Here is a 24,235-nt window from a genome sequence, read left to right on the forward strand (position 1 = left end):
CTGTTGCCATCAATTACAGTACTTGAAAATGAACCACATCTGAGGAAGAGTTTGTATTTAGTTCAAACAACTCTTTTTGTTCCATTGAAAATAAGTACATTTACTAAAGTGTCATTTTAAGAGTTCTGAGGCTTTAAAAGATCCTTCCCTTTGACATATTCTTTTAGATACGATTCTTACTAGTTTTTGTTCCATATTATTAGAAGGAAAGAGCTAAATTGAGGTTTAAGACCTTGAAAAAAGCCAACCTTTTATATTTTTGACTTCTGTAGTGAAACATTTTTGTGGAAAGCCATATGTAGATAAATTATAAATGAAAGATGTGGAACAAACTACATGGAAGGAAGAGTTTTTAGAACTGAGATTAAAATAGAATAAAAAGACGTCATAGTCCTCCATCAGTAAAAAACAACTTATAATAAAATCTGTTCTTTTTCATGCCTTAACACATATCTTGGCTGTTTCTGTATAACTCTGATTCACAAGTGAATGACTCCATAATCCGTTTGTTTTGGGGTGAAAGATGCAATTTGTCTCATTGTTTGAAGAAGCCCATTTGTCACGTTGAGTTAATCACAATAAGGCTGTGAATTACTATAGCCCCCATATCCCAAGTAGGTGGGAGATTTCATATCTCCAGTAACTAGTTCATTCATTCAACCAAAGTGTATGGTGCTCCTGCTTACTTCCAAAGATGAATGAGATACCATTCATTCGGTCCAGTCCAAAAAGAAATGTAAATGAAAGCATTAGGGTAGTAACAACAGAATTGAGCTTTTCTGTTTACAGTTAAGAATACTAGCAGTGACAAGTATTTGAGTTTGACTTTAGTACTTCCCCTTCTGTTTAGTCTCTTCAAGTGTCCGGAGAAATTCATGAGATAGTTCATTTTATTAAATAATAGTTTCATTCATGTGAATAGTACTATAGAGTGTGCTGTCTGACATGGTATTCACCAACTACATGTGGCTATTTAAATTTCAGTTAATTAAATTTATGAAAAAGTCATTAAAACAACATAAATTTTAAAAAAATCAGTTCTTCATTTGCACTAGCTCGTTTTAAGTGTCTAATAACCACATGTGGCTAGTGCCTGCCATGTTCAACAGGATAGACAACTACAGAACATTCCCATCAGCTCAAAGAATTCTAGACTGATCTAGACTTTGCAAATAACTTTCAAGTGCATTCTATCACTTGATCCTCATAATAATCCTAAAAAGTGGCAAGGCGTACAGTAATCTTTATATCCATAAAGATGAGGAAACTGAGATTCCAGAAGGTTAAATAAATAATGTGTCTTTTCACAGAATTTGACTTGAGACTTCCCTTGAGAGCAAACAAATGCAAGTAAAGATAAACACAAATGAATAAAATATTTTCCCTTCAAATTTTTATTATAAAATGTAAGTATTTTTTTAAAAGAGCTTTTAAAGAATTAATTAGTTTTGGCTACGCTGACCCTTTGTTTCTGCACTGGCTTTTCTCTAGTTGAGTGAGCAGGGGTCCTCTCTAGCTGTGCTGCTCACGCGTCTCATGGCAGTGACGTTGCTTGTTTCTGAGCGGGGTCTCTAGGGCGTGCAGGCTTCAGCAGTGGTGCCCAGGCTTGGTTGTGCCAAGGTATGTGGGAGCTTCGCAGATCAGGGATCACACCTGTGTCTCCTGCGTTAGCCAGCAGATTCTTTTCCACTGTGCCTCCAGGGAAGCCCCCAATATAGGTAATTTAAAAACAGAAGTGTGGTCTAGTTTGTTTACTTCTGTAACCTGATCTCTATTACAGAGATTAGGTGTCAGTTTTGGCCCAAACAGAATTTGCAGTTTAAAAGGAATTTTAAAATGTGGATATCTGTATCTACGGCATTGCTGGATTAATGGATTTTTAGTAACACTCTGGTTAGCAAAAGAAGCAGCATTGAAGTTTATACTCTTTATTCTGCTTTATTCTCTTTTTAGTATAGTCATAGCTAGGGAATAAGTTTTTTTCTATCCCAATGGCTGGGTTCAACCGTTTGGAAAGTTGGAAATAATTCTCTAAAAGTGTAGGTGCTGTTTCCTGGCAATAAGATTAAATAAACTTTTGCTGCAAAACATTGATTTTGCATTAACTGTTCTTGCTGTGTATTTAGGTTTAATCTAGAAAAGAATTGTTTTAAGTCAACATTTGTGAGTCATGAAATTAAATGGACGTGGTCAATAGTCTTAAGTATGGTGTCCTAAAATAGGAAATTATATTTTTTATTTCCAAATGACAGTTAAATGATATGCATCAATCATATTTTGCCACATCTCTTATAATGTATAAAGATGGCCACAAATGTAGCCTTAAAACCTTCTTTTTGAAAGAGAAAGGAAATAGAACACTGAGTAATTATGTTTACTAAAGTTGACTTTTATAATGTATAGGATATGTAATTCTAATAGTGTATTAACTTTTAATACTAGGTAATACTAATGTGATTAACTGCTGTTTACCAGGAAGGCAAATAGATAATCTATATATGTCAGTATTGTTCTTTTCATTAAATGAGATCCTTGTGTTATTGGTTGTTTGAAGGACAGTGAATAATATGAAGGCAGTTTTTAGCATAAAATATATAACCATTAAAAGCATCCTAAATAATGGAGTTCGCTCAGTAGCTCAGTGCATATAGAATCCCCCTGCCATGCAGGGGACACAGGTTTGATCCCTGGGCTGGGACGATCCCCTGGAGTAGGGCGTGGCAACCCATTCCAGTATTCTTGCCTGGAGAATCCCATGGACAGAGGAGCCTGGCGGGCTATAGTCCATAGGGTTGCAAAGAGTCTGACCTGACTGGAGCAACCGCGCATACCTGCACACTATTTAGACACATGGACACTACCAACTCAAAAAATTTAATACAGTTTTCACAGTAGTTTAATTAATTCCAGACCAAAAAGTTTAACTGGCAGGTTTTGGTATGAAATGTCCCGTTCACTGGATAGTAGTCTTTCTTAGCATGGATTTTCTGACTCTTTAAAGTTGATGCCAAATACTGAAAGAGATATTGTGATGCTTCATAGTCATTTTAATTCATTTCAAAATCTTAAGTTTAGGGCTTTCTTAACACTGGATGAGCTCTTTGCTCAGCCCTTGCAGTGTGGACTTGACACATAAGGCTTGAAAATTGCAAAATCAAAGAAATAGTGATGATGTGTCGTGGTTTCTCAGGAATCCTTGTTCTACAAGCAATAGTTCAAAACATTTTCTGTTAGGGAAACTCGACAACTCTGAAGAAACATGGTAGCCCAGAGAAGCATGTTTCCATCTTTAGAGCTTGTACACTGGCTTTCTTTGCCTACATTAGAGAAGATGGGAATAGTTATGAATTTCTGCCTTTCAATTCAAGTTGAAGTTCCTGAACCAAGTACCTGAGTAGGTGCCATGCCATTGAAAGCTTTCATTTTGATTTTGAAAGCAAGGTTCTTCTAATTTCTAGGGAATTAGAAAATGGAGGAATTTTACAGTGTTACACATTACATTTCACTGCAAGTTTTATTTGCTTTGGTTTCTAAAATGCTAGGTTCGAGTGGTGATTAGACTTATCTTGTGTGGTCTGGCCTTGACATCTTTTACACCAGTGATTAATTGTCAGGTTGCTGCCAGGGAGGGTGCCCCCAGTCTTGCCCTTCTGATTAGATGATGCTCTGCTGTCAACAGACTGTGATCTGGGGGTTTGCCATGGTAAATTTAGACATTGTCTAAAGTGAAACATTGTCATCTTCGATTAAGGACTGTGGGAGTCCTTTGTAATTTATTATCATAATGTACAGTAAATGTTGAGCTGTTGGTGTGTTCATGCACATTTTCTCAAACTGTAATATTGGAAGTAAGTTTAAAGGTTGCCCCCAGGGAGGAAGCTGTTGCCAGAGAGGTTAAGTCATTCTATCCAGGTCACACCCCTCTTTAAGTGGCAGATGGACTTCTGTCTTGGCCCAGTACAGTAGTGTACAGCCATGTCTCTGAGTGCGCTAAAGGAATATTATTTGCATGTTAAGTAGAATCTTTTAAATGATTTTGAGATGCTTGAGACTTTTTCTCATGGAGTGAATTGGATATGAGCAGTGATCACACATGTCATTTTTGAGCAGCTGTGAAAGAAGGAAGAACACAATTATGCCACGTGCTTAATCTGTTACATCTGGTTGCTGGAAAATTTTTAAAAATTCCCCTGATTGTTAAAAAAGGAAATTTCTCCCCCTTTGGACCAGTTCTGTCAAAACTCTTTCAAACCATGAATTTTGACTGCTGGGTGCTTGCACTCAGTTGAGCCACCTGGTGTGGTGTACCCGGAGAAGAATTTTATATAAAATGCCCTTTGAAGGCTGTGGTTGCCCTAACACTATATACAATTTTTAAATTTTGGATGGGAGACCAAGCTGTTGTGATTATTATGGTGGAATTATTTTATTTTAGTCCTTGACTATCCCCATCACCAGCTCATCAGAGCAGCTGAGTCTTTGCTATGAGACAGAGCCTTCATCAAATAAGGCTCATGAAGCTTTTCTTCATTTTATTTGTTCTAGATTGGGAAACATTTTATTAAATTCCTTACCTTAGTCCTCCTTCACCAAGATTTCAAGCCCAGAGATTTCATTTTACTTTCAGTCTACTTTGCGTACTTGGGCTTTAACCATGAACCATTTTGTGTGGTCATTTAGCACTTTTATTTTACCCGAAAGATAGACTTCATCTTTGCAGCCTCATTGCCGTAGGAACTGAACAGAGGATTTCCTTGGAGGGCGCCTGCATTGAGTAATCTCTGAGCAATTGCCTCTGGTTTTGACAGCAACCCTTAGCTTTGTGACAAGAAATCCCCAGTGATTTGGATGCTTCTGCGGGATTTGAAGGAGGCAGTCCTAAAACCTCTAATTGAAAGTCATCTTCTTAGTCTTTTGTTTAAAAGTGTATATTATTAAATCCTTTGAATTTGTTATAGTACTTTTATTACTTACCTTCATCTGATACTTTGGCCAAAAATGTTTAGCATAATGAGCCTCTCAGAGAGTGGCTATTGAGTAATGAAGAGCGAATTTCTTTGGCTCTAATTATTCAAGTGATTTCATAATAAGCAGAAGCACTATTGTATTTTTTGATGTAGAATACTCGGCAGTGTCGCCTCCACCTGCCTACAGAGAACACTGAATTAATAATACCTTTAAAGTAACATCCATGTCTTCTCTGCCAGGTCACTTCAGGTGGAACATTCATTGGCATTGGCCGGAAGACACCAGATTGCCAAGGAAACACCAAGTATTTCCGCTGTAAATTCTGCAATTTCACTTACATGGGCAACTCATCAACAGAACTAGAACAACATTTTCTTCAGACTCACCCGAACAAAATAAAAGCTTCTCTCCCCTCCTCTGAGGGTGCAAAACCTTCAGAGAAAAACTCTAACAAATGCATCCCAGCCGTCCGGCCTGGTGATGCTGGAGACCTGGGCAAATGGCAGGACAAGATCACAGTCAAGGCGGGAGATGACACACCCGTTGGTTACTCAGTGCCCATCAAGCCCCTTGACTCGAGACAAAATGGTACAGAGGCCACCAGTTACTACTGGTGTAAATTTTGTAGCTTCAGCTGTGAGTCCTCGAGCTCACTGAAACTGCTAGAACATTACGGCAAGCAGCATGGCGGAGCGCAGTCAGGCGGCCTTAATCCAGAATTGAATGATAAGCTTTCCAGGGGCTCTGTCATTAATCAGAATGATCTACCCAAAAGTGCAGACGGGGAGCCAATGACCAAGGCAGACAAGGGCTCTAGTGGGGTGAAGAAGAAGGACTTCTCCAGCAAGGGGGCAGAGGATAACATGGTCACCAGCTACAACTGTCAGTTCTGTGACTTTCGATACTCCAAGAGCCATGGCCCCGACGTCATTGTGGTGGGGCCACTTCTTCGTCATTATCAGCAGCTCCATAACATTCATAAGTGTACCATTAAACACTGTCCCTTCTGTCCCAGAGGCCTTTGCAGCCCAGAAAAGCACCTTGGGGAAATTACTTATCCATTCGCTTGTAGGAAAAGTAATTGTTCCCACTGTGCGCTCCTGCTTTTGCACTTGTCTCCTGGGGCGGCCGGAAGCTCGAGAGTCAAACACCAGTGCCATCAGTGCCCGTTTGCCACCCCCGACGTGGACGTGCTCCTCTTTCATTATGAGAGCATGCACGAGTCCCCGGCCTCGGACGTCAAGCAAGAAGGCAATCACCTGCAAGGGTCAGACGGGCAGCCGGTTGTCAAGGAAAGCAAAGAACACTCATGTACCAAATGTGATTTCATTACCCAGGTGGAAGAAGAGATTTCCCGACACTACAGGTAAGCCATGGGTGTGGGGGGACGACATAGGAGAAAGTGATAGAAATTATCCAGAGAGCTGACTCAAGAATTGTAGGGAGTGATTGTGGTGACCTGGGGAAGTTACGGAACAAGATTATGTTCTATAAGATCATAGAACTGCAGATTTCATATTGCTAGACATGATAACCCTAGATTTTAATTGAGTCACTTATTTCAGACTGTTTAGATTTATGTTTCATACCTGTTTTATACCAGCTACTGAATATATTTTAAAATTCACAATGATGCTGATAATGCTGATGGGTTTACCACAGTTTGTTTATTTGTCCTTGCTGAGTGTGACCCCATATCCCATGATTTTTCATGGAGCAGCTTCCAAATGAAAGATGCCACCGTAATAGGTTCTATTCTCTATTCCAGCTGGGAAACAATTCACTTGAGAACATATTGCTTGTTTTGCTTTTCAAATGAAATCAGACATTCTTCTAGCTTAAAAAAAACTAAGCAACATCCTTGTTTTGCATACAGACGGTAGTCTGAAGGTGAGAATTGGGTTTCTCTACATTCTGAATGAGTAAAGCTGCTTAAGTGTTTCGGATTCTTAAATAGATGTAGGGTGTATTAATGTTTCCCTTCTCCTTTCATCCTGTTCTCATTGTAGACATTAACTTTTCCAATTAATCTTTCATACTTTTTAGAGATGATTCAGAATTCATGTCTTTATTTATGTATCCATTCCTTAACTAGCTTACTCCAAAAATATACATATTGCCAAGGCATTGATTATAAAAGGGAAAAGAAGATAAACATAGATGGTGCCCTTATGGAACTTATGGTTTAGTAGGGAAGATCTTAGCAGCTCATTGTAAGAGTGAAGAGTTTCAGAAAAAGATGAAGTGGAGACCACTGCATTTGGATATAGTGACAATATAGCCCAGTATGATAAAGGAGGAAATGTCTCCTCTAGGAAGGGGCATTTAAACTGAGACTGGGTTATAAGTAGGAATTAGTTCCACAAAATCTTTGTAGTATAGTGCATTCAGATATTACTTCCCAAGTATTGGGTATTTTCTTGTTGTTGTGCTTCTAAACATCAAAGTAAAGAGCTTTATTTACTATTTGCAAGAGCTTTTCCATATGCAGATTCAATATCCTAGTTAAAAAATTGTTATTTAAATGTTCACATCCTGAGATTTTGAATAGTTCCTCCCATTCTTTTATAAGTTGTGTGTCCGTACTGGTGTGTATATGTTTTCTCAGTCACCAGTAATGAAGCAGTTTATGTCCAACAATAGGCTAATAATGTTAGATGTTAATTTGAAGGGCATCCTAATGTTCACAGTGAATCTAAATGTTCAGAAAACACTTCCTTGAGATTTACACTGTTTAATTTATAAGGTCAGCCCTGGGAAAGACACAGTCCTGCAATCAAATATGTGTTCACACTTGCAGTGAGTGTTTTTGGCTCTTTTGATGTTAGCTGCATGCTAATTTATTTCTGGGGCAGGCAGACGTTAGCTTTCTTTCCAGCCGTTAGTATACATACTGTGCATGTACATTTCTTAAGTGATACAAAAATTAGATAACTCATTCTTTCTTTTTTTTTTTTTTTAAGGAGGAGGCTTTTTTAAATCATGAAGATATTAGCTAATATACACACAAACACACACACAGATATATGTAGATACCTGATCCCTTGAATGAGTGACCTTTTTTGAGGAAGGTGAGGCCACTGCTTGAAAACTTGGCTGGAAAAATAGTGATTCCATGTTTTGGTTAAATAGACAAAAATCTCCTAAGAACTAAAATATGAATAAAAATATTATTGAATAATCTGAGTTTAGTTAATATTCAGTAATGAAGGTGAGCTCCAGAGACTAGTCTCTGTTTTGTTCACTGTTGTCTCTGCACGATTTCGCGTAGTGCCTGGAGGAGTGATAGGTACTCACTGAGTATTTAAATAGGTGAAATCCCAGTGAAATTTTGCCTTCACAGTAGTTATGAATAAGTCAAAATCTCCATAGTGAGTTTTAGTTTAACCTTTGATTATTGAATGGTCTTGGAACCCTTCTGAGGACTCACAAAATGATACTCTATTTTGAATGTAAATCAACCTCTCAGCATTTTATTAGATTAAAACAAAATTAGCACCCCTTGTCTCTAAAACATTACAATACTCATGTACTTATTTTTAAAACCTAGTGTAGTTTGTGTGGTCCTAGGTCCTTTAGGGTGCTGAGTAGTTTATCTCTAATCAGAGTTCTTACAGAAATATTCTAAACGTGGAGACTTACAGTTTCAGGAGTCACAGCTCAGTAAGAAGTATAAAGAGAGAAAAAGAAACAAACAAAAAGAAGTATAAAGAAACTCTACTGGAAGTTGGACATTGGAGGCTCCAGGGATATAAAAGGAAGTAGTCACATGAATGTTGAAAACGTTATCTGCTATCAAAGCACTTTCTCAAAATGCCAATTTTGAAGATACTGTAAGAGGAGACAAATTTACCACATTACAACAGTTTCTAGTTAAATTTATTCATATTATTCATGTTGGGAAACTTACCATAATTCTGTTATTACTGTGGAATATTTTAAACTTTTGAGTACTTTATATATAAAGACTTACAATGTAGTAAAAAGATAGTATAAATGGAAAGCTATACAATGTGTGAAATGATGTAGCTATGAAATAACTATAGCTGAGAAGCAAGAGAGTTGATATAAAGCTATCAGAGAAAAACCTCAGTGAGTATTTCATCCCACGGGCCTTTTCCCAAAGAACCGGGTTTAACCTGAGTTGAATTGCCAACATTATCCAGTTAGTAAGTGAAATTTGACCAATTCTCCTTTCTTTATGTTTTACATTTACTTATGATCTCCCATACTTCACATCATGACAAAGTTGTTATGTTCCACTCTTTGAATTTGTTTCTCATACTCATTTCTCATACTCATTTGTTTCTCATACATTTCTTTTATTATGTATTATTTCATTTACCAGCTTGCCCATTCTCTAACTGACTTATTTTCTTCTTCCGAATTTTCAGTGTTACAATTTAATGCTTCTGGTGTTATAGGAGGAATATATCCTTACAAAACAACTGTACCAGATAAAACATACTTCTTAGTGACATGTTAGACTTCCATGAATTAGGAGAAGTTTCTGAAATTTTTCTTTTCTCTCCTTCACCAAAAGAGAGCTAAACCCAGTCTGGGGAGAGCAAACCGGCAATGCAAGTTTGTACAGAGGGCAAATACTGACATTGACATTGCAGTCATATTGAGACTAAGCCTGCGATCACTGGCAGAGTGAGGGTGTTGAATTCAAGGGTTTCACTGTAAGCTGGCATCATGAAGGTGACTAACGTGATTCTATATTACTACCTTCTTTTGAGTCCTGTCAGAGGTAAACACAAATTTGTCTCTAGCAAGATACTCCAGTTTTCACCTCCATGTTTTGGATAGCCTAAGATAAACCTCATATGAGCTCTCCATTATAACCGTTCACTATACAGGCAAGGCTTTAAATTGCTACATGTGAAATCTGTAGAAAATGCAAATAATAGATTTAGATACCCAGGAACTTCTGATCAACAGTTTTTCATTGAGAAAATAATAATTAATGAATGTTTAAATAAATGAAAATTACACTTATAAATTGATCAAGCTACATGAAGCTATAAATAGCCAGGGATATTAAAAAAAGAAACAAAAGCATTTTTGAGTGAACAATAATTACTGAAGTTTAAATCATATGGATAGGAGAAGTAACAGATCAGCACAGCAAATGAGTTAATCAAAAGTTAAATCTGGAGGTATTAGCTAGAATACTTTAAGGGAGGGGAAAGGGATGGAAAATATCAACAGTGTTTATTAAGATATGAAAATACAAGATGTTCTAACATGAGTCTAATTAGAGTCCCAGAGGAAAATAATATCGAATGGAAGATAGGCAATCAATATTTGTGGAGATAATGGCAGAAGAGTTTTTAACACTGATGAAAAACATAAATACAGATACAAAGTAGGATACCATGTACTAAGTAGATACTTAGATTTGACTTTTGATGGGTTTTGTTGTTGTTCAGTCACTAAATTGTGTCTGACACTTTGCAACCCCATGGACTCTAGCCCACCAGGCTCCTGTGCGCATGGGATTTCCCATGAAAGAATACTGGAGTGGGTTGCCATTTCCTTCTCCTGGGGATCTTCCAAACCCAGGGTTTGAACCTGTTTTTCCTATATTGGCAGGTGGATTCTTTACCACTGAACCACCTGGGAAGCCCAGTATAAAGCCTGTTTTGTAATGAAATGATGAATATTTTATGTAATTCATTGACTATTGTATTGAAAGTGAAAAACAGAATGGTTGGGTACAGAATGGGTGTAACTTTATTGGCTGTTTCTTCTCATGGTCACATGGATGACTGGAAACTGGGGCACCCGGCTGAGCCCAGCGCCATTGTATCACATATCCTGTGTATCATCACCCCAGGAAAAGATCCAAATTAAAAATGCAAAGTACAGTTTGTACTGAATGCTTATGGCTTTTGCACCATCCTAAAAGGTTGAAAGATTGTAAGTCAAGTCATTGTAAGTGGAGGACAATCTGTATGCAAATAAATTCAGTCATAAACTGTTGTAGTAAAAATTATAATGCCAAGGCAGAGAGATTCCTTAGAGCAGTTAAAGAGAAACAACAGCTCAACTATTCAGGAAACAGTTTTTGGTTAATAGCAGATTTTTATCAGCAATACTGGAAACCAGAAGAGAGAAGAATACTGTTCACAGTTTTGAAGGGGGAAAAAAAAGTCTACCTAGTGTTGTCTACTTGTCAAAACTATCTTCCAAAACTAAGAGAAAAGACATTTTCACATAAACAAAGACCAGGGAAGTGTGAATAATTGTATTTAACAACCATAGCATATGCCTAATTTATGTAGTTATAAAGGGATGGACTGAGATATTGGGCAACACTATTATGTTAATTTGCAGGGAGATTGATCAGAAGTAGGGTGTTTTAAGGTGCTTGAATTGTCTGGAGTTAGAATTTTGTTATGCATACTTTAATAGTTTTAGGGATAACTAAGGAAAGAGTGGGCTTTCCTGGTGGCTCAGAGGTAGAGAATCTGCCTCCCAATGCAGGCTATGTGGATTTGATCCTTGGGTAGGGAAGATCCTTTGGAGAAGGAAGTGGCAACCTGCTCAAATATTCTTGCCTGGAGAATTCCATGGACAGAGGAGCCTGGTGGGCTACAGTTCATGGGGTCATAAAATAGTTGGACAGGACTTAACTAAATAAAAGCAACGAAGGAAAGAGTAGGAGATGAGAACACGACTTCCAAAGCTCTAGAGGGGGAAAACGGACAACAAAATAGAGAACACCCATCAAATTCAATCTTTTTTTTAATGGCAAAAGAGGATACATGGGGAAAAGTGGACAAATAGAATTTTTTAAAATCTATATGTGAAGAATATATATATATATATATAAATCATATTTTATGATTCTATGATTATGTTCCAGTTTTCACTTTTTGCCAAATCTCTTTATAAATGTGTATATAATGTGTGTGTACACATGTGTGACTAACATTATACAGTAACATTTTAAAATAAAAATGAGGCATCAATTCTCATCATACACATATACAACAAACAATTGAGTAAATATTTAACTTCCCTTATCATTAAGGAACTACTTGAAAGTCAATGATATTATCATTACCTATCTACTTAACTAGAACGTGGAAGAATGTACATATTTTTTGGTAGTGTATGTGATGACAAGCATCTATCTGTTCAGAGTCAAAGTTTTTTAAACAGTGAATATTTTACACATATATATCTCAGGCTGAAGGAAGTAGCATTAGATGCAGTAACTGATTAAATTAATATAGCTACTGTACAATTTCTATCTTAAAAGAGCTCTGAGAAGGAGCATGAACTGTGTGCCCTGCTAGTTCTGAAGAACAGATTTTATGATAAGCACATAATTATCAACATATCTGAAAAAGCTAAGTACAAAGTGCATTAGTACAGTTTCCAAAAGGGTAAGTACCATAATAGTAACATCTACATTTGTGTCTTTTATGTGTCATGTTCTTTTGAACAGTATGTAATAAATCAGTTGCCTGTAAAACTTTGAAATATAATTCAAGTTGAAAATTCCCATTGTGGCACAAAAAGCTACCCATAGTTCATTAAGAAAATAACCCACAATTGTATTACCTTTATTTGGACACATAATTTATTAGAAATCTCAAATTTGATAGTCCTGAAGACTTTATACAAGAACAATTATTGAGTTTTGGATAAGACAAGTGTTAATCATGATTTCCATTTCATATTGTGTTGTTTTATATATTATATAATTTATTTCTCACATCTTGTTTACTGTCTATTTCATGGAAAGATTTATCTTTCTATTTCGAACATTTGATAGGGACATCTTATTTTTGAAAGTGAATCATAAATTGAGATTTTTTTTTTCAGATATGACATTAGTTGTGTTTTCTCCTACCATGTGAAGGTGAAATCACCCCACACTCTTCTAAAAAAAGGTCCAATTACTCCAAATGAGCAAATACTCATCAGATCATTTCAATTAAGAAATACAGGATGAGCAGGTTGAATGGAATCTTCCTCATTCAGAATTTCAGTTTCCAATAGATTATATATTGTGTATTGCCCTTTGCACTTGACTAAGGCTGAATATTCAATTTTCAACATTTAAAAGTTGATTGAACTGGTTATCCACCTACACATCTGTAATTCCTTTTCTTTTTGTCCCTCAAATACTCTCTTCACAAGCTTTTCATTCCAACGTTCAGCAGTGCTGGTTACCTCACGTGCCACACCTGTAGACTTATGACACAAAATATGACTAATTTTATTAGTTGTCACATCTACTGAACTAATTTCAATTAAATTACTTCATTTACTCTGCTTTTGTGACAACTTATTTGTTGGTATTTGTTTACCTAATTACCAAAAAATACCTTGAAGTCTTAATGGATTAGTATTTATACTTTATTCATTTACTTTGATGTTCACTTAGTCATTGAGGCAGAAAAACTGTGCTTAAAACTACTGAAAGTGAAATACAGGTTACTGGGTAAGGGTGAACTTTTTAAGTGATGGCAAAAATAAAGGAGAAAGGAGAAAAACAATGTGCTGCTTAGAGCTGACTCCACAAATACTGTGAGCTGTTCGTTATGAAAATTGAAATATACAGATATTATCAGAGTAGAGCAAAAGAGTAGCCCTCTTAGCTGATTTTTCTAGAATTTAGAAAACCTCAGTTCTTTATGAATTATGAAAATAATTTTTAATCTCTACTAATGAATGAAACGCTTCTACTAGAATAAAAGGCACTGAAATATGAATGGATCTGAAATAAATGCTTTTTATAACACATGAAAACTCTGTCAAGTAGGATAAGGAAAAATCATTTTTTTCTCAAAGAAATTTAAGTCACTTGAATCAAGTACGATTTGATTTTTTTATGCAGCTTGATCCAGTTTTCTCTGGAGGCAAAAGATGATTATCTCTTTTATCAAAGTTGATTGTCTCATTGTCTTTGCATTGGACAAATTGAGATTTTATGAAAGTATATGGAAAACATTGCATGAGACATACTTACACTAAAATATTTGCATATTTTCTGAAATTCACATTTAACTGGGCATCCTGTGTTTTATCTGACAGCCATGGCAGGGCGATCTACAGAATGACATCTTTTTTCTTCAGGTAGCATGAAGAGAATGTTTGCTATCCAGATGGCAGCAGAGTATAGAATTTAAATGAATGCAAATATATTTGCAGTGTCTTTTAAATTAGTTTTGCTTAATGTAGCTATTGATAGAAGTTCTAGAAGTTTTTTAAGACTTTATTTAGTGGGCCACTCAAAATATGCCATCTGCAAAATGTCTATGTACTTCTCTGCTGTGTTATGACTCTATGTATTAAGTCTAGTGTCCCCTGGGCTGTGGTTGTTCATTCCTTTGGTTATTAAATAAGATATTTATTGACTCTCTGGATGTTCTGGGTAGGGTGGAAGGATGTGTGGGCTTTGATCTTGATTTTCAGGCAATTACAATATAACTGTAAAGTAAGACCCACATGGTTATTTTTTAAATGGGAGCTTTTTAAGTGATGAAATAAATCTTTTTATGCCATCACTTAAATCAAAGGCCATTTTAATAAAAAGCGATGTGAAAAAAATCTTCAGAGGACGACAAAGTTTCATTGTAGCTCAGAAGATGTTAGGTTTACTCTTGGGTTGAGTCATTTGGGAAGTTTTTATGGATGAGAAGGTAGTTAAGGTGGATCTTGAGAATTGAAGGGAAAATTCTCTGAACCCTTTAGAGGTTTTTATATTAACGCTGATAAAATGAAGTGCATGTAGGAGGTTAGAGTGGACTCCAAACTAGTATAGTTTGTCAATGACTAAACGTTTACTCTTCAGTAATGTTTTTTATACTAAGGATTAAAAAACCCTTTTTATTTTGGGGGGGACACAGCAGAATGTTGAAGGTCTTTTCAGTTATTGTTGAGAGAGTGACACAAGTCAGAGAATATGCCCAGATCTTTCAGGAACTAGTTCCTGAATAAGCTAGTAACATTGCCTCTACCGTCTACCACGTACATACAAGAGTAACTGTGGACATAAGCTAAAACGCTGTATCGTGCCCTCCATATTCTTTTATAAATTGGCTTGTCTGTACTTCACATTCTTATTTTATGAAGTAGGGATGGAAATAGATAGTTGGTGTGATTGTTGTCGGATAATATATATAAATGGCCCAGCACTAAAGAATACTGAAAGATGATCCCCAAACAGTGAAATAAAGAAGATGAATTACTCTTTGGGGATTATGCTTGACAATGTCATGTTTATAGTTTGAGCTTATAAAGCTGTTAGGGTTGGCTCTCAGAGGTGGGAGTATGTGCTTTAAGAGGGAAAATGATGTTGGCTCATCATAAAGAATTCATTTGGGAATGTTCTTCTATCAAATACTGAGTATGTATACTGCGAGTATACTCAAATACTGAGTATGTATACATTCTAGTCTAACTAAGACTCATCTTGACTTATTTCTGACCATGGTTTCATGACTCCTTCTATGTAAGGTGTGGTCTGGGAACCAAAAGCGTCAGCATCATCTGGGATTTTGTAAGAAACAGAGACTATTGGGTTCCATCCCAGGCTCCTGAAATCAAAACCTGAATTATAATGAGATTCCCAGGTGATTTTTCTGAATGTTTAAGCACTAAAGAATACTGGGCTTAAGAATAACTGCTCAGATGTTAACATAGGTGATTGAAAAGTTCATGTAGCAACTTTTGAAAATAATGTTTTTTTTCACTATATTTCCTATCATTTGTTTGATGAATATTATACAGAGAAAGAAGTTCTTCAGTTCTCTAGAGTATTATGCAGCAAATGCCTTTTCTGCTTCACCTAGTGGTGTTCAATGGCCTGAAAGATGAAGTGCTTTAGCAGTTACTGCTTAATTGTCAAGCTTTGCTCTCTTTTCATTAATAGTAGTCACACTCAGAATCTTATGATTCTAAATAACATAGAGAGTAAAGGCATTACCTGTGCTTTATTGGAGTCAGAGGATGGCTTGAGTCTGTTCATTCAGTTGTTTAGAACCAGGATATATCTACTAATGTAGTTTGTGACTAGCTCTGTATGGGTGTCCCCTGAAGACTGCTAAAAATTCAGATTTTCAGGTTATGCCCAGAGATCTTCAGTTAGGCATCTGTGAGATGCTGGAGACGTGGATTCAGCCCCTGGGTGGGTATGATCCCCTGGAGGAGGAAAACGGCAACCCACCCTAGCATTCTTGCCTGGAAACTGCCATGGACAGAGGAGCCTGGTGGGCTGTAGTCAGTGGGGTTGCAGAGAGTCAGATATGCCTGAGCATAGAGCACAGAGGCTCTGGAATCTGTATAGCTGAGAAACTTCTTCAGTTGCAGCACTGCATGCATCCCATTTTGCAAAACATTGCTGTAGTTGGTCTCACTTCTGTCCATTAGAAGAACTTTCCCTTCCCCTCATATTTTCATTTTTTATCCCCCATGTTTTCATTGTCAATATTGCCAGTGATTTTATTAATTTTTATATAAAGTTAAAAATTTAGGCAACTGAGGATAGAAAAATAGAACATGTGTCTGGAAGGTGGCAGTGAAGTCGCTCAGTCGTGTCCAACTCTTTGCCACCCCATGAACTGTAGCCTACCAGGCTCCTCCATCTGTGGGATTTTCCACGCAAGAGTACTGGAAGGTAGTCACCCTGTATTCTTGAGTTGATGTAGATGAAATGGACAAGACACTGTTTCTCCATTTTACTTATCTGTAAAATAGGCTTTATACATCAGTGGAACGTGAGATCACATATGGGTGAGTGCTTTGAAGTCTTCAAAAGAAAGGTGTGTGCGTTAAGCTTGTTATTGCCGCCTTGCTTTAATATCCTTCCTGTTAATATGTGTTTTTCTTTTCAACGTAAAACCCGGTTCTCACTGAGCACTTATCTCTGCAGTTTCTGTCTTCTTCCTGCTTTATTAAACAGTTGCATTCGGACAGTCCCTCAGTCCCTGTCTTGGTTTTACCTTGATCATTCAGAATAGGAACTCCTCTGTGGGCATATCAGAACAGGTCTTGCTGAGACCTATAAGAAGTCAGAGAGTTGTCTGTTGGGGCAGGAACTTGGAACTAGAAAACCTAGAAGTCCCAGACATCTTGTTTCAGTGTGATATTTGTGATGAATTCATTGCCTAGGCGAGACACACCCAGAACTCCTTGTATACTTAGGAGGACATGTCAGTCAAATACTGGATAAAGGTTGGGTGTATTCATCTTTATTTGGTGAAGGAATAGGTTGGTTCAAGGACATTTCTAGATTGCAGTGTAAAGTAGATATTGATGGCACATAGTTACTGAGATATATTACTAGATATAGTATGGTTTTAAACCACTTTACTGAATACACTCACAATGCATCCCCACCTCTGAAGATTGTTAAGAAAACACAGGTAATGCCCTTTCTATCTTTGTTATTCAGAATTTTAAGATTATGGATAATAGTACTCATACTATTATTGAAAAAAGAGTGAGACTTGACAATTAAGTAAACTGCTAAACTGCCTCATCTTTGAGGCATTGAATTGAAGCTGAAGGCCTTGAAAAGGCATTCAAGCTGAGAAGGCATGAAATTCATTCTACCGTAATGTCTTAAAACAAAGACTCTTCTGGAAATAAACATGGTTTTAAGAGTGATGTCTATCATAGTTAAGGTACATAGGAGAATAGAAAAGAATGATACCAAATTACCATTTGGTACAATAACCAAACCAAAGTTTCAGCTCCTTTGAACGGAGTATGGAATGCAAATTCACATATAAGCTCCCTTTATTTAATTTTAGGATTTATATTGATTAACTCATTCCAGAGGCATTATTATTTTCATTTTGCAGGTGAGGAAATTGAGGCTGGTTCAGTAAATATCCAAAGTTGCATATAGAGTAAAATACAGAGCCAAGACCGAAATTTAGGCATTCTGGTTCTAGCATCTCTTAAGTGGACTAAATTGCTCCTCTAGTAAGAACTGTGAGTCTGCTGTTTTAAAATAATTTTGTCATGTCCTGCTCAAGAATCTTTTATTTCCTCTCCTGTTTGTTGAATCTTTCTCCTTGTTGCCCTAAAATGAATTGTCTTTGTTTCTTGAAATAACATCACTGTAATTCTTGAGAACATTTGTCCTTTGGAATTTTTTGTTCCTTTAGTAGAAGTAGCAGTGGCCATTTATAGTCTTAATTTATAGGCACAGATTTCATCACAGACTTTAAGCAGAGACTCCACCATGTCAGGGAAACCATCATCATACTTGCCAGAGTAGGTAGTGAGCTCGTTAAAACTGTCTTGGGATGTAGGTCAGTCAGAGCTTGTGAATGTGCTTCCTGATGGTGGGTTTTGTTTATGTTTAATTTTCCGGATTGACTAGATAATGTGGTATATCTTCAGTAGAGTATTTCCTGGGTATATTTAGACCTTTGACCATTCTGATAATTCATTTTTATCTGTCTGATCAAGCTTTGTAAAGCTAAGCTAACAATTTGGGGATACAGTTTGAGTTTAGGAGTTTATATTCCACTGGATGATAATCAGATATAGTTAGTGCTAGGAAGGTTCTCTGAATGAGGTTCCCAGATGTTCTAAGTCCTAGATTTTGAGTCTTGCCTATTGTCATTTGTGATCTTAATTCTGTTTCAAGTTTTCTGGCTTTGATTTTGGTGGCAAGATTCATCTGTATATTTTCTCCTTAAGAGCTGGCTTTTTTCACTTGAGAATAATTTATCTTACTATTATATTTTTATGGTCAATTCATGATCAAATTATTTATCATTTATTGTATATCTTCCTGTTTTACTTTTGCTACTTAATGAAGAAAAATGAAAGAAAAAAAGATTGAAAACAGCCTCCTTAAAAAGCAAAACTTTATCCTTATTTATTCAACCAAATGTAAGCTCTGAATGATAAGAAGATAATCATGTACTGAGTTAATTGCTCTCAACAAATATTGGCTGAGATTTTGTTACATGTCTTATACCTTTGAGTTTTGCTTCCTTAAAATGAGAATGTTGTTTTGGATTCTCAGTCATCAAACAGGTCTTGGAATGAAGTCATCCAATACGGAAACTATTAAAGTCTCAAAGCTATTAGAGCACATATTTAACTAAGCTCAGTTCAGTTCAGTTCAGTAGCTCAGTCGTGTCCAACTCTTTACGACCCCATGAATCACAGCACGCCAGGCCTGCCTGTCCATCACCAACTCCTAGAGTCTACCCAAACTCATGTCCATTTGAGTCAGTGATGCCATCCAGCCATCTCTCCTCTGTCATCCCCTTCTCCTCCTGCCCCCAATCCCTCCCAGCATCAGGGTCTTTTCCAATGAGTCAACTCTTCACATGAGGTGGCCAAAGTATTGGAGTTTCAGCTTCAGCATCAGTCCTTCCAATGAACACCCAGGACTGACTAAGCTACCTCTCTGCTTATAGCCTTACATTTGCTTCCTTTTCTCTCTGAAGAGACCTACCTCCTTGTCATGGTCCACAAAACTCTGGATTATCCTCAAGCTTGTTGATTATTAGCTTTCCCTTACTTATTCCTCTCAAACATCAGTGGCCTCTTTTAGTATCTCAGACTTGCTAGAATGTACTGCCCTTCCCCCTCCCTCCTTCTCCTCCAAGGATAGCTCTTTTCTATCATTTCTTTGATATGCTTCCCTCAGAAAGGCTTTCCTGGCATCCTTGAGGAGCCCTTCCACCCCACTATCACCCCATCCATTTCATTCTTAGTGTTTATCACTCTTTGTCCTCACATATTTATTTATAGTCTAATGTGAAGCTTGTCATTCCTGACTAGACTCTAAACACCAGGTGGACAAAGACTACGTGCCTTGTATTCCCCAGCATGTACCCAGTGCCTAGCAGAGTAATACTGTGATGGTTATCTACAGATTACATAGAGGAGTACCTATGTTGCCTGAGCATTGAGCAATAGCTCTCAAAACTTATTTTGCTACTTTATTTCAAGTTGTAACTCCTAACATGTTATATCAGTGGAGTAGCAAGTGTTTCACATGGTTGTTTAATTAGAGAGCCACACAGGGTTTTTACAATTAAAGAATGTATGCTTCCTTCTATTCTGAGTTGTTTGCTCACCTTTCCAGTATGCTTTGGGATACATTGTCTCTGTTCTTTATTAAACAAACTGTTTGTCTTCAGTTAACAGTTACTGTTCTGTCTAGCAGCAGGAGATGCTACAGACGCCAACAATAAGGTCTCCTTGTTTTATGCCTTTTAAAAAGAAAACACATACATAAACCCACGTTCACACACCCTCCTTAAATGAATATATCTGCACAGCACCTATCATGCTGCTTGGCACCCAAGAGATACTCACTTGGTCAAATGTTCATAAGTCCTTACAGTTAAAAAAACTTTGTCTTAAAATTTTTTTGAGCTTCTGGTGTATCTTACTTACTAGATTATATAAGGTGCATGCTCAGTTGCTCAGTTGTGTCTGACTTTTTCTATCCTGGACCGTAGCCCACCAGGCTCCTCTGTCCATGGGATTTTTCCAGGCAAGAATACTGGAGTGGGTTGCCATTTTCTCCTCCAGAGGATCTTCCTGACCTAGGGATCGAACCTGCATCTCCTGCATTGGCAGTTGGATTCTTTACCACTGAGCCTCCTTGGAAGCTCTAGGGTAGTCAGCTTCATTTGGTTGATTCAGTGGATTTGAATTTATGATAGAAAAGAACATTTTAATCGGTTTGGTATAATTTATTTTAATTTATATAAAGGCTATACTGAATACTTCAGCACTAGAAATGTATGTATATTTAGAGTGAAAAATATCTCAGTGTAGTTTAAAAAAGGAGAAACAGAAAAGTCTGTTGATGAAATCAGGTGTAAAAATGTATGAATTTCTTTTAAATAATATAGAACTGATGATTATGCAGTCACAGGAAAATGAACAGAGCAGGTCCTTCAATAATAAAGCACATCAACCAGTTTTAACTGTGGCTTGGCTGGTGTGTGTACACAGAAGTGTGTCTGTGTGTTCATATCCCTGCTATTGCTGATATAACAAACGGGAATATCTCACGCCTCACCTCGAACTAAGAGGCCAGTTTACTATGTGCCGGTTTCTGGGTGCTGAGACGACTGTATTTCGTTCTGCCTGTTACATCGCAGGGGATAAAATGCAGGTGCTTGAAGACGATTCTCTTAAGCTCTGTGTGTGCTAGATTCGGAGTGACGGTTTTCTTCTCCTGCAGGAGAGCACACAGCTGCTACAAATGCCGTCAGTGCAGTTTCACCGCTGCCGAGACTCAGTCACTACTGGAGCACTTCAACACTGTTCACTGCCAGGAGCAAGACAGCACTACAGCCAACGGCGAGGAGGACGGCCATGCCGTCTCCACCATCAAGGAGGAGCCCAAGATGGACCTCAAGGTCTACAGTCTGCTCAACCCAGACTCTAAAATGGGAGAGCCGGTTGCTGAGAGTGTGGTGAAGAGGGAGAAGCTCGAAGACAAGGATGGGCTGAAAGAAAAGGCTTGGACTGAGAGCTCGAGCGATGAGCTGCGCAGCGTGACTTGGAGAGGGGCGGACATCCTACGGGGCAGTCCGTCTTACACCCAAGCCGGCCTGGGGCTCCTGACCCCCGTGGCCGGCCCCCAGGAGCAGGCGAAGACCCTGAGGGATAGCCCCAGCGTCGAGGCGGCGCACCTGGCGCGCCCCGTCTACGGCCTGGCTGTGGACACCAAGGGCTTCCTGCAGGGGGCGCCCGCGGGCGGAGAGAAGCCCGGCGCCCTCCCCCAGCAGTATCCCGCGTCTGGAGAGAGCAAGGCCAAGGATGAATCCCAGTCCCTGTTACGGGTAGGAAGGTTTCATTTTTTTAAATAATCCTTTTTATCTTAAAGGGGAAGCTGGGAGCTGGGGGAGCCCACATTCTCCAGAGTTAGTATCATGCCTTTAACCAAGAGCAGCTAAATGATGCGTGTCAATCTGGGGGTTTATAGGTAATCCGGCCGAAGCGGGAGGAAGCAGCTGCCGGGCGTTTGTGTGTATGCGACACACACTTGGTCGTGTGGGGGTAGAAGTCACTTGTTTGTCACTGCGTTCAGCGCTGATTGAATGTTTGTTAATCATTACCGGTCGTTTTGCAACGCGGCGAGGGTGCTTTTGGAAAAGGGAGGCTCGGAATCGCAGCAGGATACACATCTGTTACCTTAAATTGACAAAACGGCTTTGAAGTTTTGAAGCGGTGTGACACAGTTGATGGTTAATAAGGAATGTAGCAGAGATGTAAATCACTAAGAATGCAAAGCCCTTGGTGAGATATGAATACAGAAATGTGGTATTTTTAAAACTCACAGCACAGTTAGATACACATGCTAGTTATGTTATTGCCAAAAGGAGGGGAAAAAATGAGATAGACCTAAGTGTGAATGCTGTGAAAAGTAGTCACAGAGAACCATGAATTATATATTATTGGGCTCTTGTAGGGAGAAAGACATAGTCCCACCTGGGGGAAAAAAAAAAAAAAAAGCTCTCTAAGATCCTTGAGCACTCTCTTCATGCTGTGTAGACTGTGACTTATCAAGGAATATTTTAGATTTTGAAAATTCGTGAGCTCCCAGTTGAGTGATGCTTGCTTTTTGCCTAAGCCCACCACTTCAGCATCTCACCTTGACTCTGAGGAAGTTCTGAGCTTTCAGGCTGATTTCAAAGCTTTGTTCCTGCATGGAAGGTAGGATCAGAAACCAGATAACCTTTACAGAAGAGCTGGTTAGGAAATACAGTTCAGCCAGCCCAGTGCTTTGACCTGGAAGTTTGAGACCACTGGGTTCTCTTTGGATGTATTCTGGGGAGAAAAATTACTCTTTCCATGATGGCTTGGCTACTCTGCCCTCATTTCCTACAGAGTCTCTAAAGCCTGTCTGTGCTTCTCTGAGTTTTCTCTAGTAGCACTGAGAAATGCTCCTTAAAGGAGCACAGTTAATTGTAAAAGCTGTTACTTTTCATGTCTGCAGTCATGCCCTGAAGCTAAGGAAGGGCTTGAATGCAGAAGAGGAGATGCCTCCTAGCACACTGAGAGACAAAGAATCCTTCCTGCCTACTGGGAAGGAGCAAGCTGATCCTAAGTAACTGGAAAGAAGAGAAATAGTTCCTGTGCTTTTTAAGTGGGTACTCGATTTAGGGAGCTTCTTTCTTATAATATGCATTTTATCATAGTACATGCTCGTCATTTTCTTAGGGAGTCAGGACTCTTCTGATCTCAAGTGGCTATAACGTAGGAAGGACATGCCCTAGGATTTTTAAATTTTAGGTTGCATCTTGACAGTATGGTGGAATTGATGGCCTTACATATGTATCACTAGAGCACCCATGCTTCCCCCCCGCTCCCCAACTTAACAGTGTTTTTTCATCCATGACATCTTCATTTGGTATCAAATTATGTGACTCTTTTAGACTGTTTCTGGAATGTTACCTTTTCTGCCTCTTTTTATATACACTTAAGAATTTGGAGTGAGCAGTAATTTATGCAGTGGTGCAGCCTAAAATCTGAGCAGGATAGTTCTATTCTTTAAGCAGCCTGAGGGTGATAATACTTTTCTAAAAAAAAAAAATTGTTTTTCTCAATTCCTCTACTTCCTTAATTCCCTGATTTCAACTTTCTGTTGCATCATTTCAACTGTCTTTTCAGTTCCTCTGCATTAGCTGCTGAAGTAGAAAATCTTCAGCGAGAGGCTATCTATGTTTTATAATGACTAACAGATTCCTCACTGTAGGGTTTGTGATACTTAAAGCCCATCATCTACTAAATTTTGAGAGCTGACCCCCAGAAATATATATACACGCATATATACATATATATATATACACACATATTATATATATATATATATATATATATATATATATATATTTTAAAGTGTCTTGGATCATTCTTCTGTAATTTCAGTAAAATTTGAATCTTTAAAATTTATATTTTCTTTGGACTTGACTCGTGGTTTTGAAAGTCATCTGTTTTATTGGACGTTTGGGACAGGAAGTGTTAGCTGATTTCATTTATTGTGAAATATTTAGTGTATTAACTAAATTTAAAAGTTTTAATGTGCACATAAATTGATGATTAACCTTTTGAGATACTTGGTGAGAATTAAGAAGCATAGCCCATTCTGATTGTGAATTTGACTAGAATTTTACTTTGGTGGTAAAAATTAGTGTCACTGAGTTACCATGGCAAATACATACTTCTCAGTTCTTTTTCTGCCATTAGTCAGAGGAAACCTAAAAGAATATCGCCATCATATTTATGAAGGCCAAAACAAAGTACT

At 37.8% G+C, this 24,235-nt stretch overlaps 1 protein-coding gene across 8 annotated transcripts in view; it reads left to right on the plus strand.

Moving 5' to 3' along the window:
- Positions 1–24,235, plus strand: part of TRPS1 (transcriptional repressor GATA binding 1) — a 264,861-nt gene that overhangs the window by 63,048 nt on the left and 177,578 nt on the right. For all 8 annotated transcript variants that reach the window (XM_061123577.1, XM_061123582.1, XM_061123583.1 and 5 more), the window contains 2 exons: positions 5,208–6,334; positions 21,167–21,770. In XM_061123577.1, the coding sequence (XP_060979560.1) occupies positions 5,208–6,334; positions 21,167–21,770 (1,731 nt within the window). The remainder of the gene's footprint in view (positions 1–5,207; positions 6,335–21,166; positions 21,771–24,235) is intronic.

This window comes from Dama dama, chromosome 21 (genome assembly GCF_033118175.1).
Source record: "Dama dama isolate Ldn47 chromosome 21, ASM3311817v1, whole genome shotgun sequence".
NCBI classification, from domain to species: Eukaryota; Metazoa; Chordata; class Mammalia; order Artiodactyla; family Cervidae; genus Dama; species Dama dama.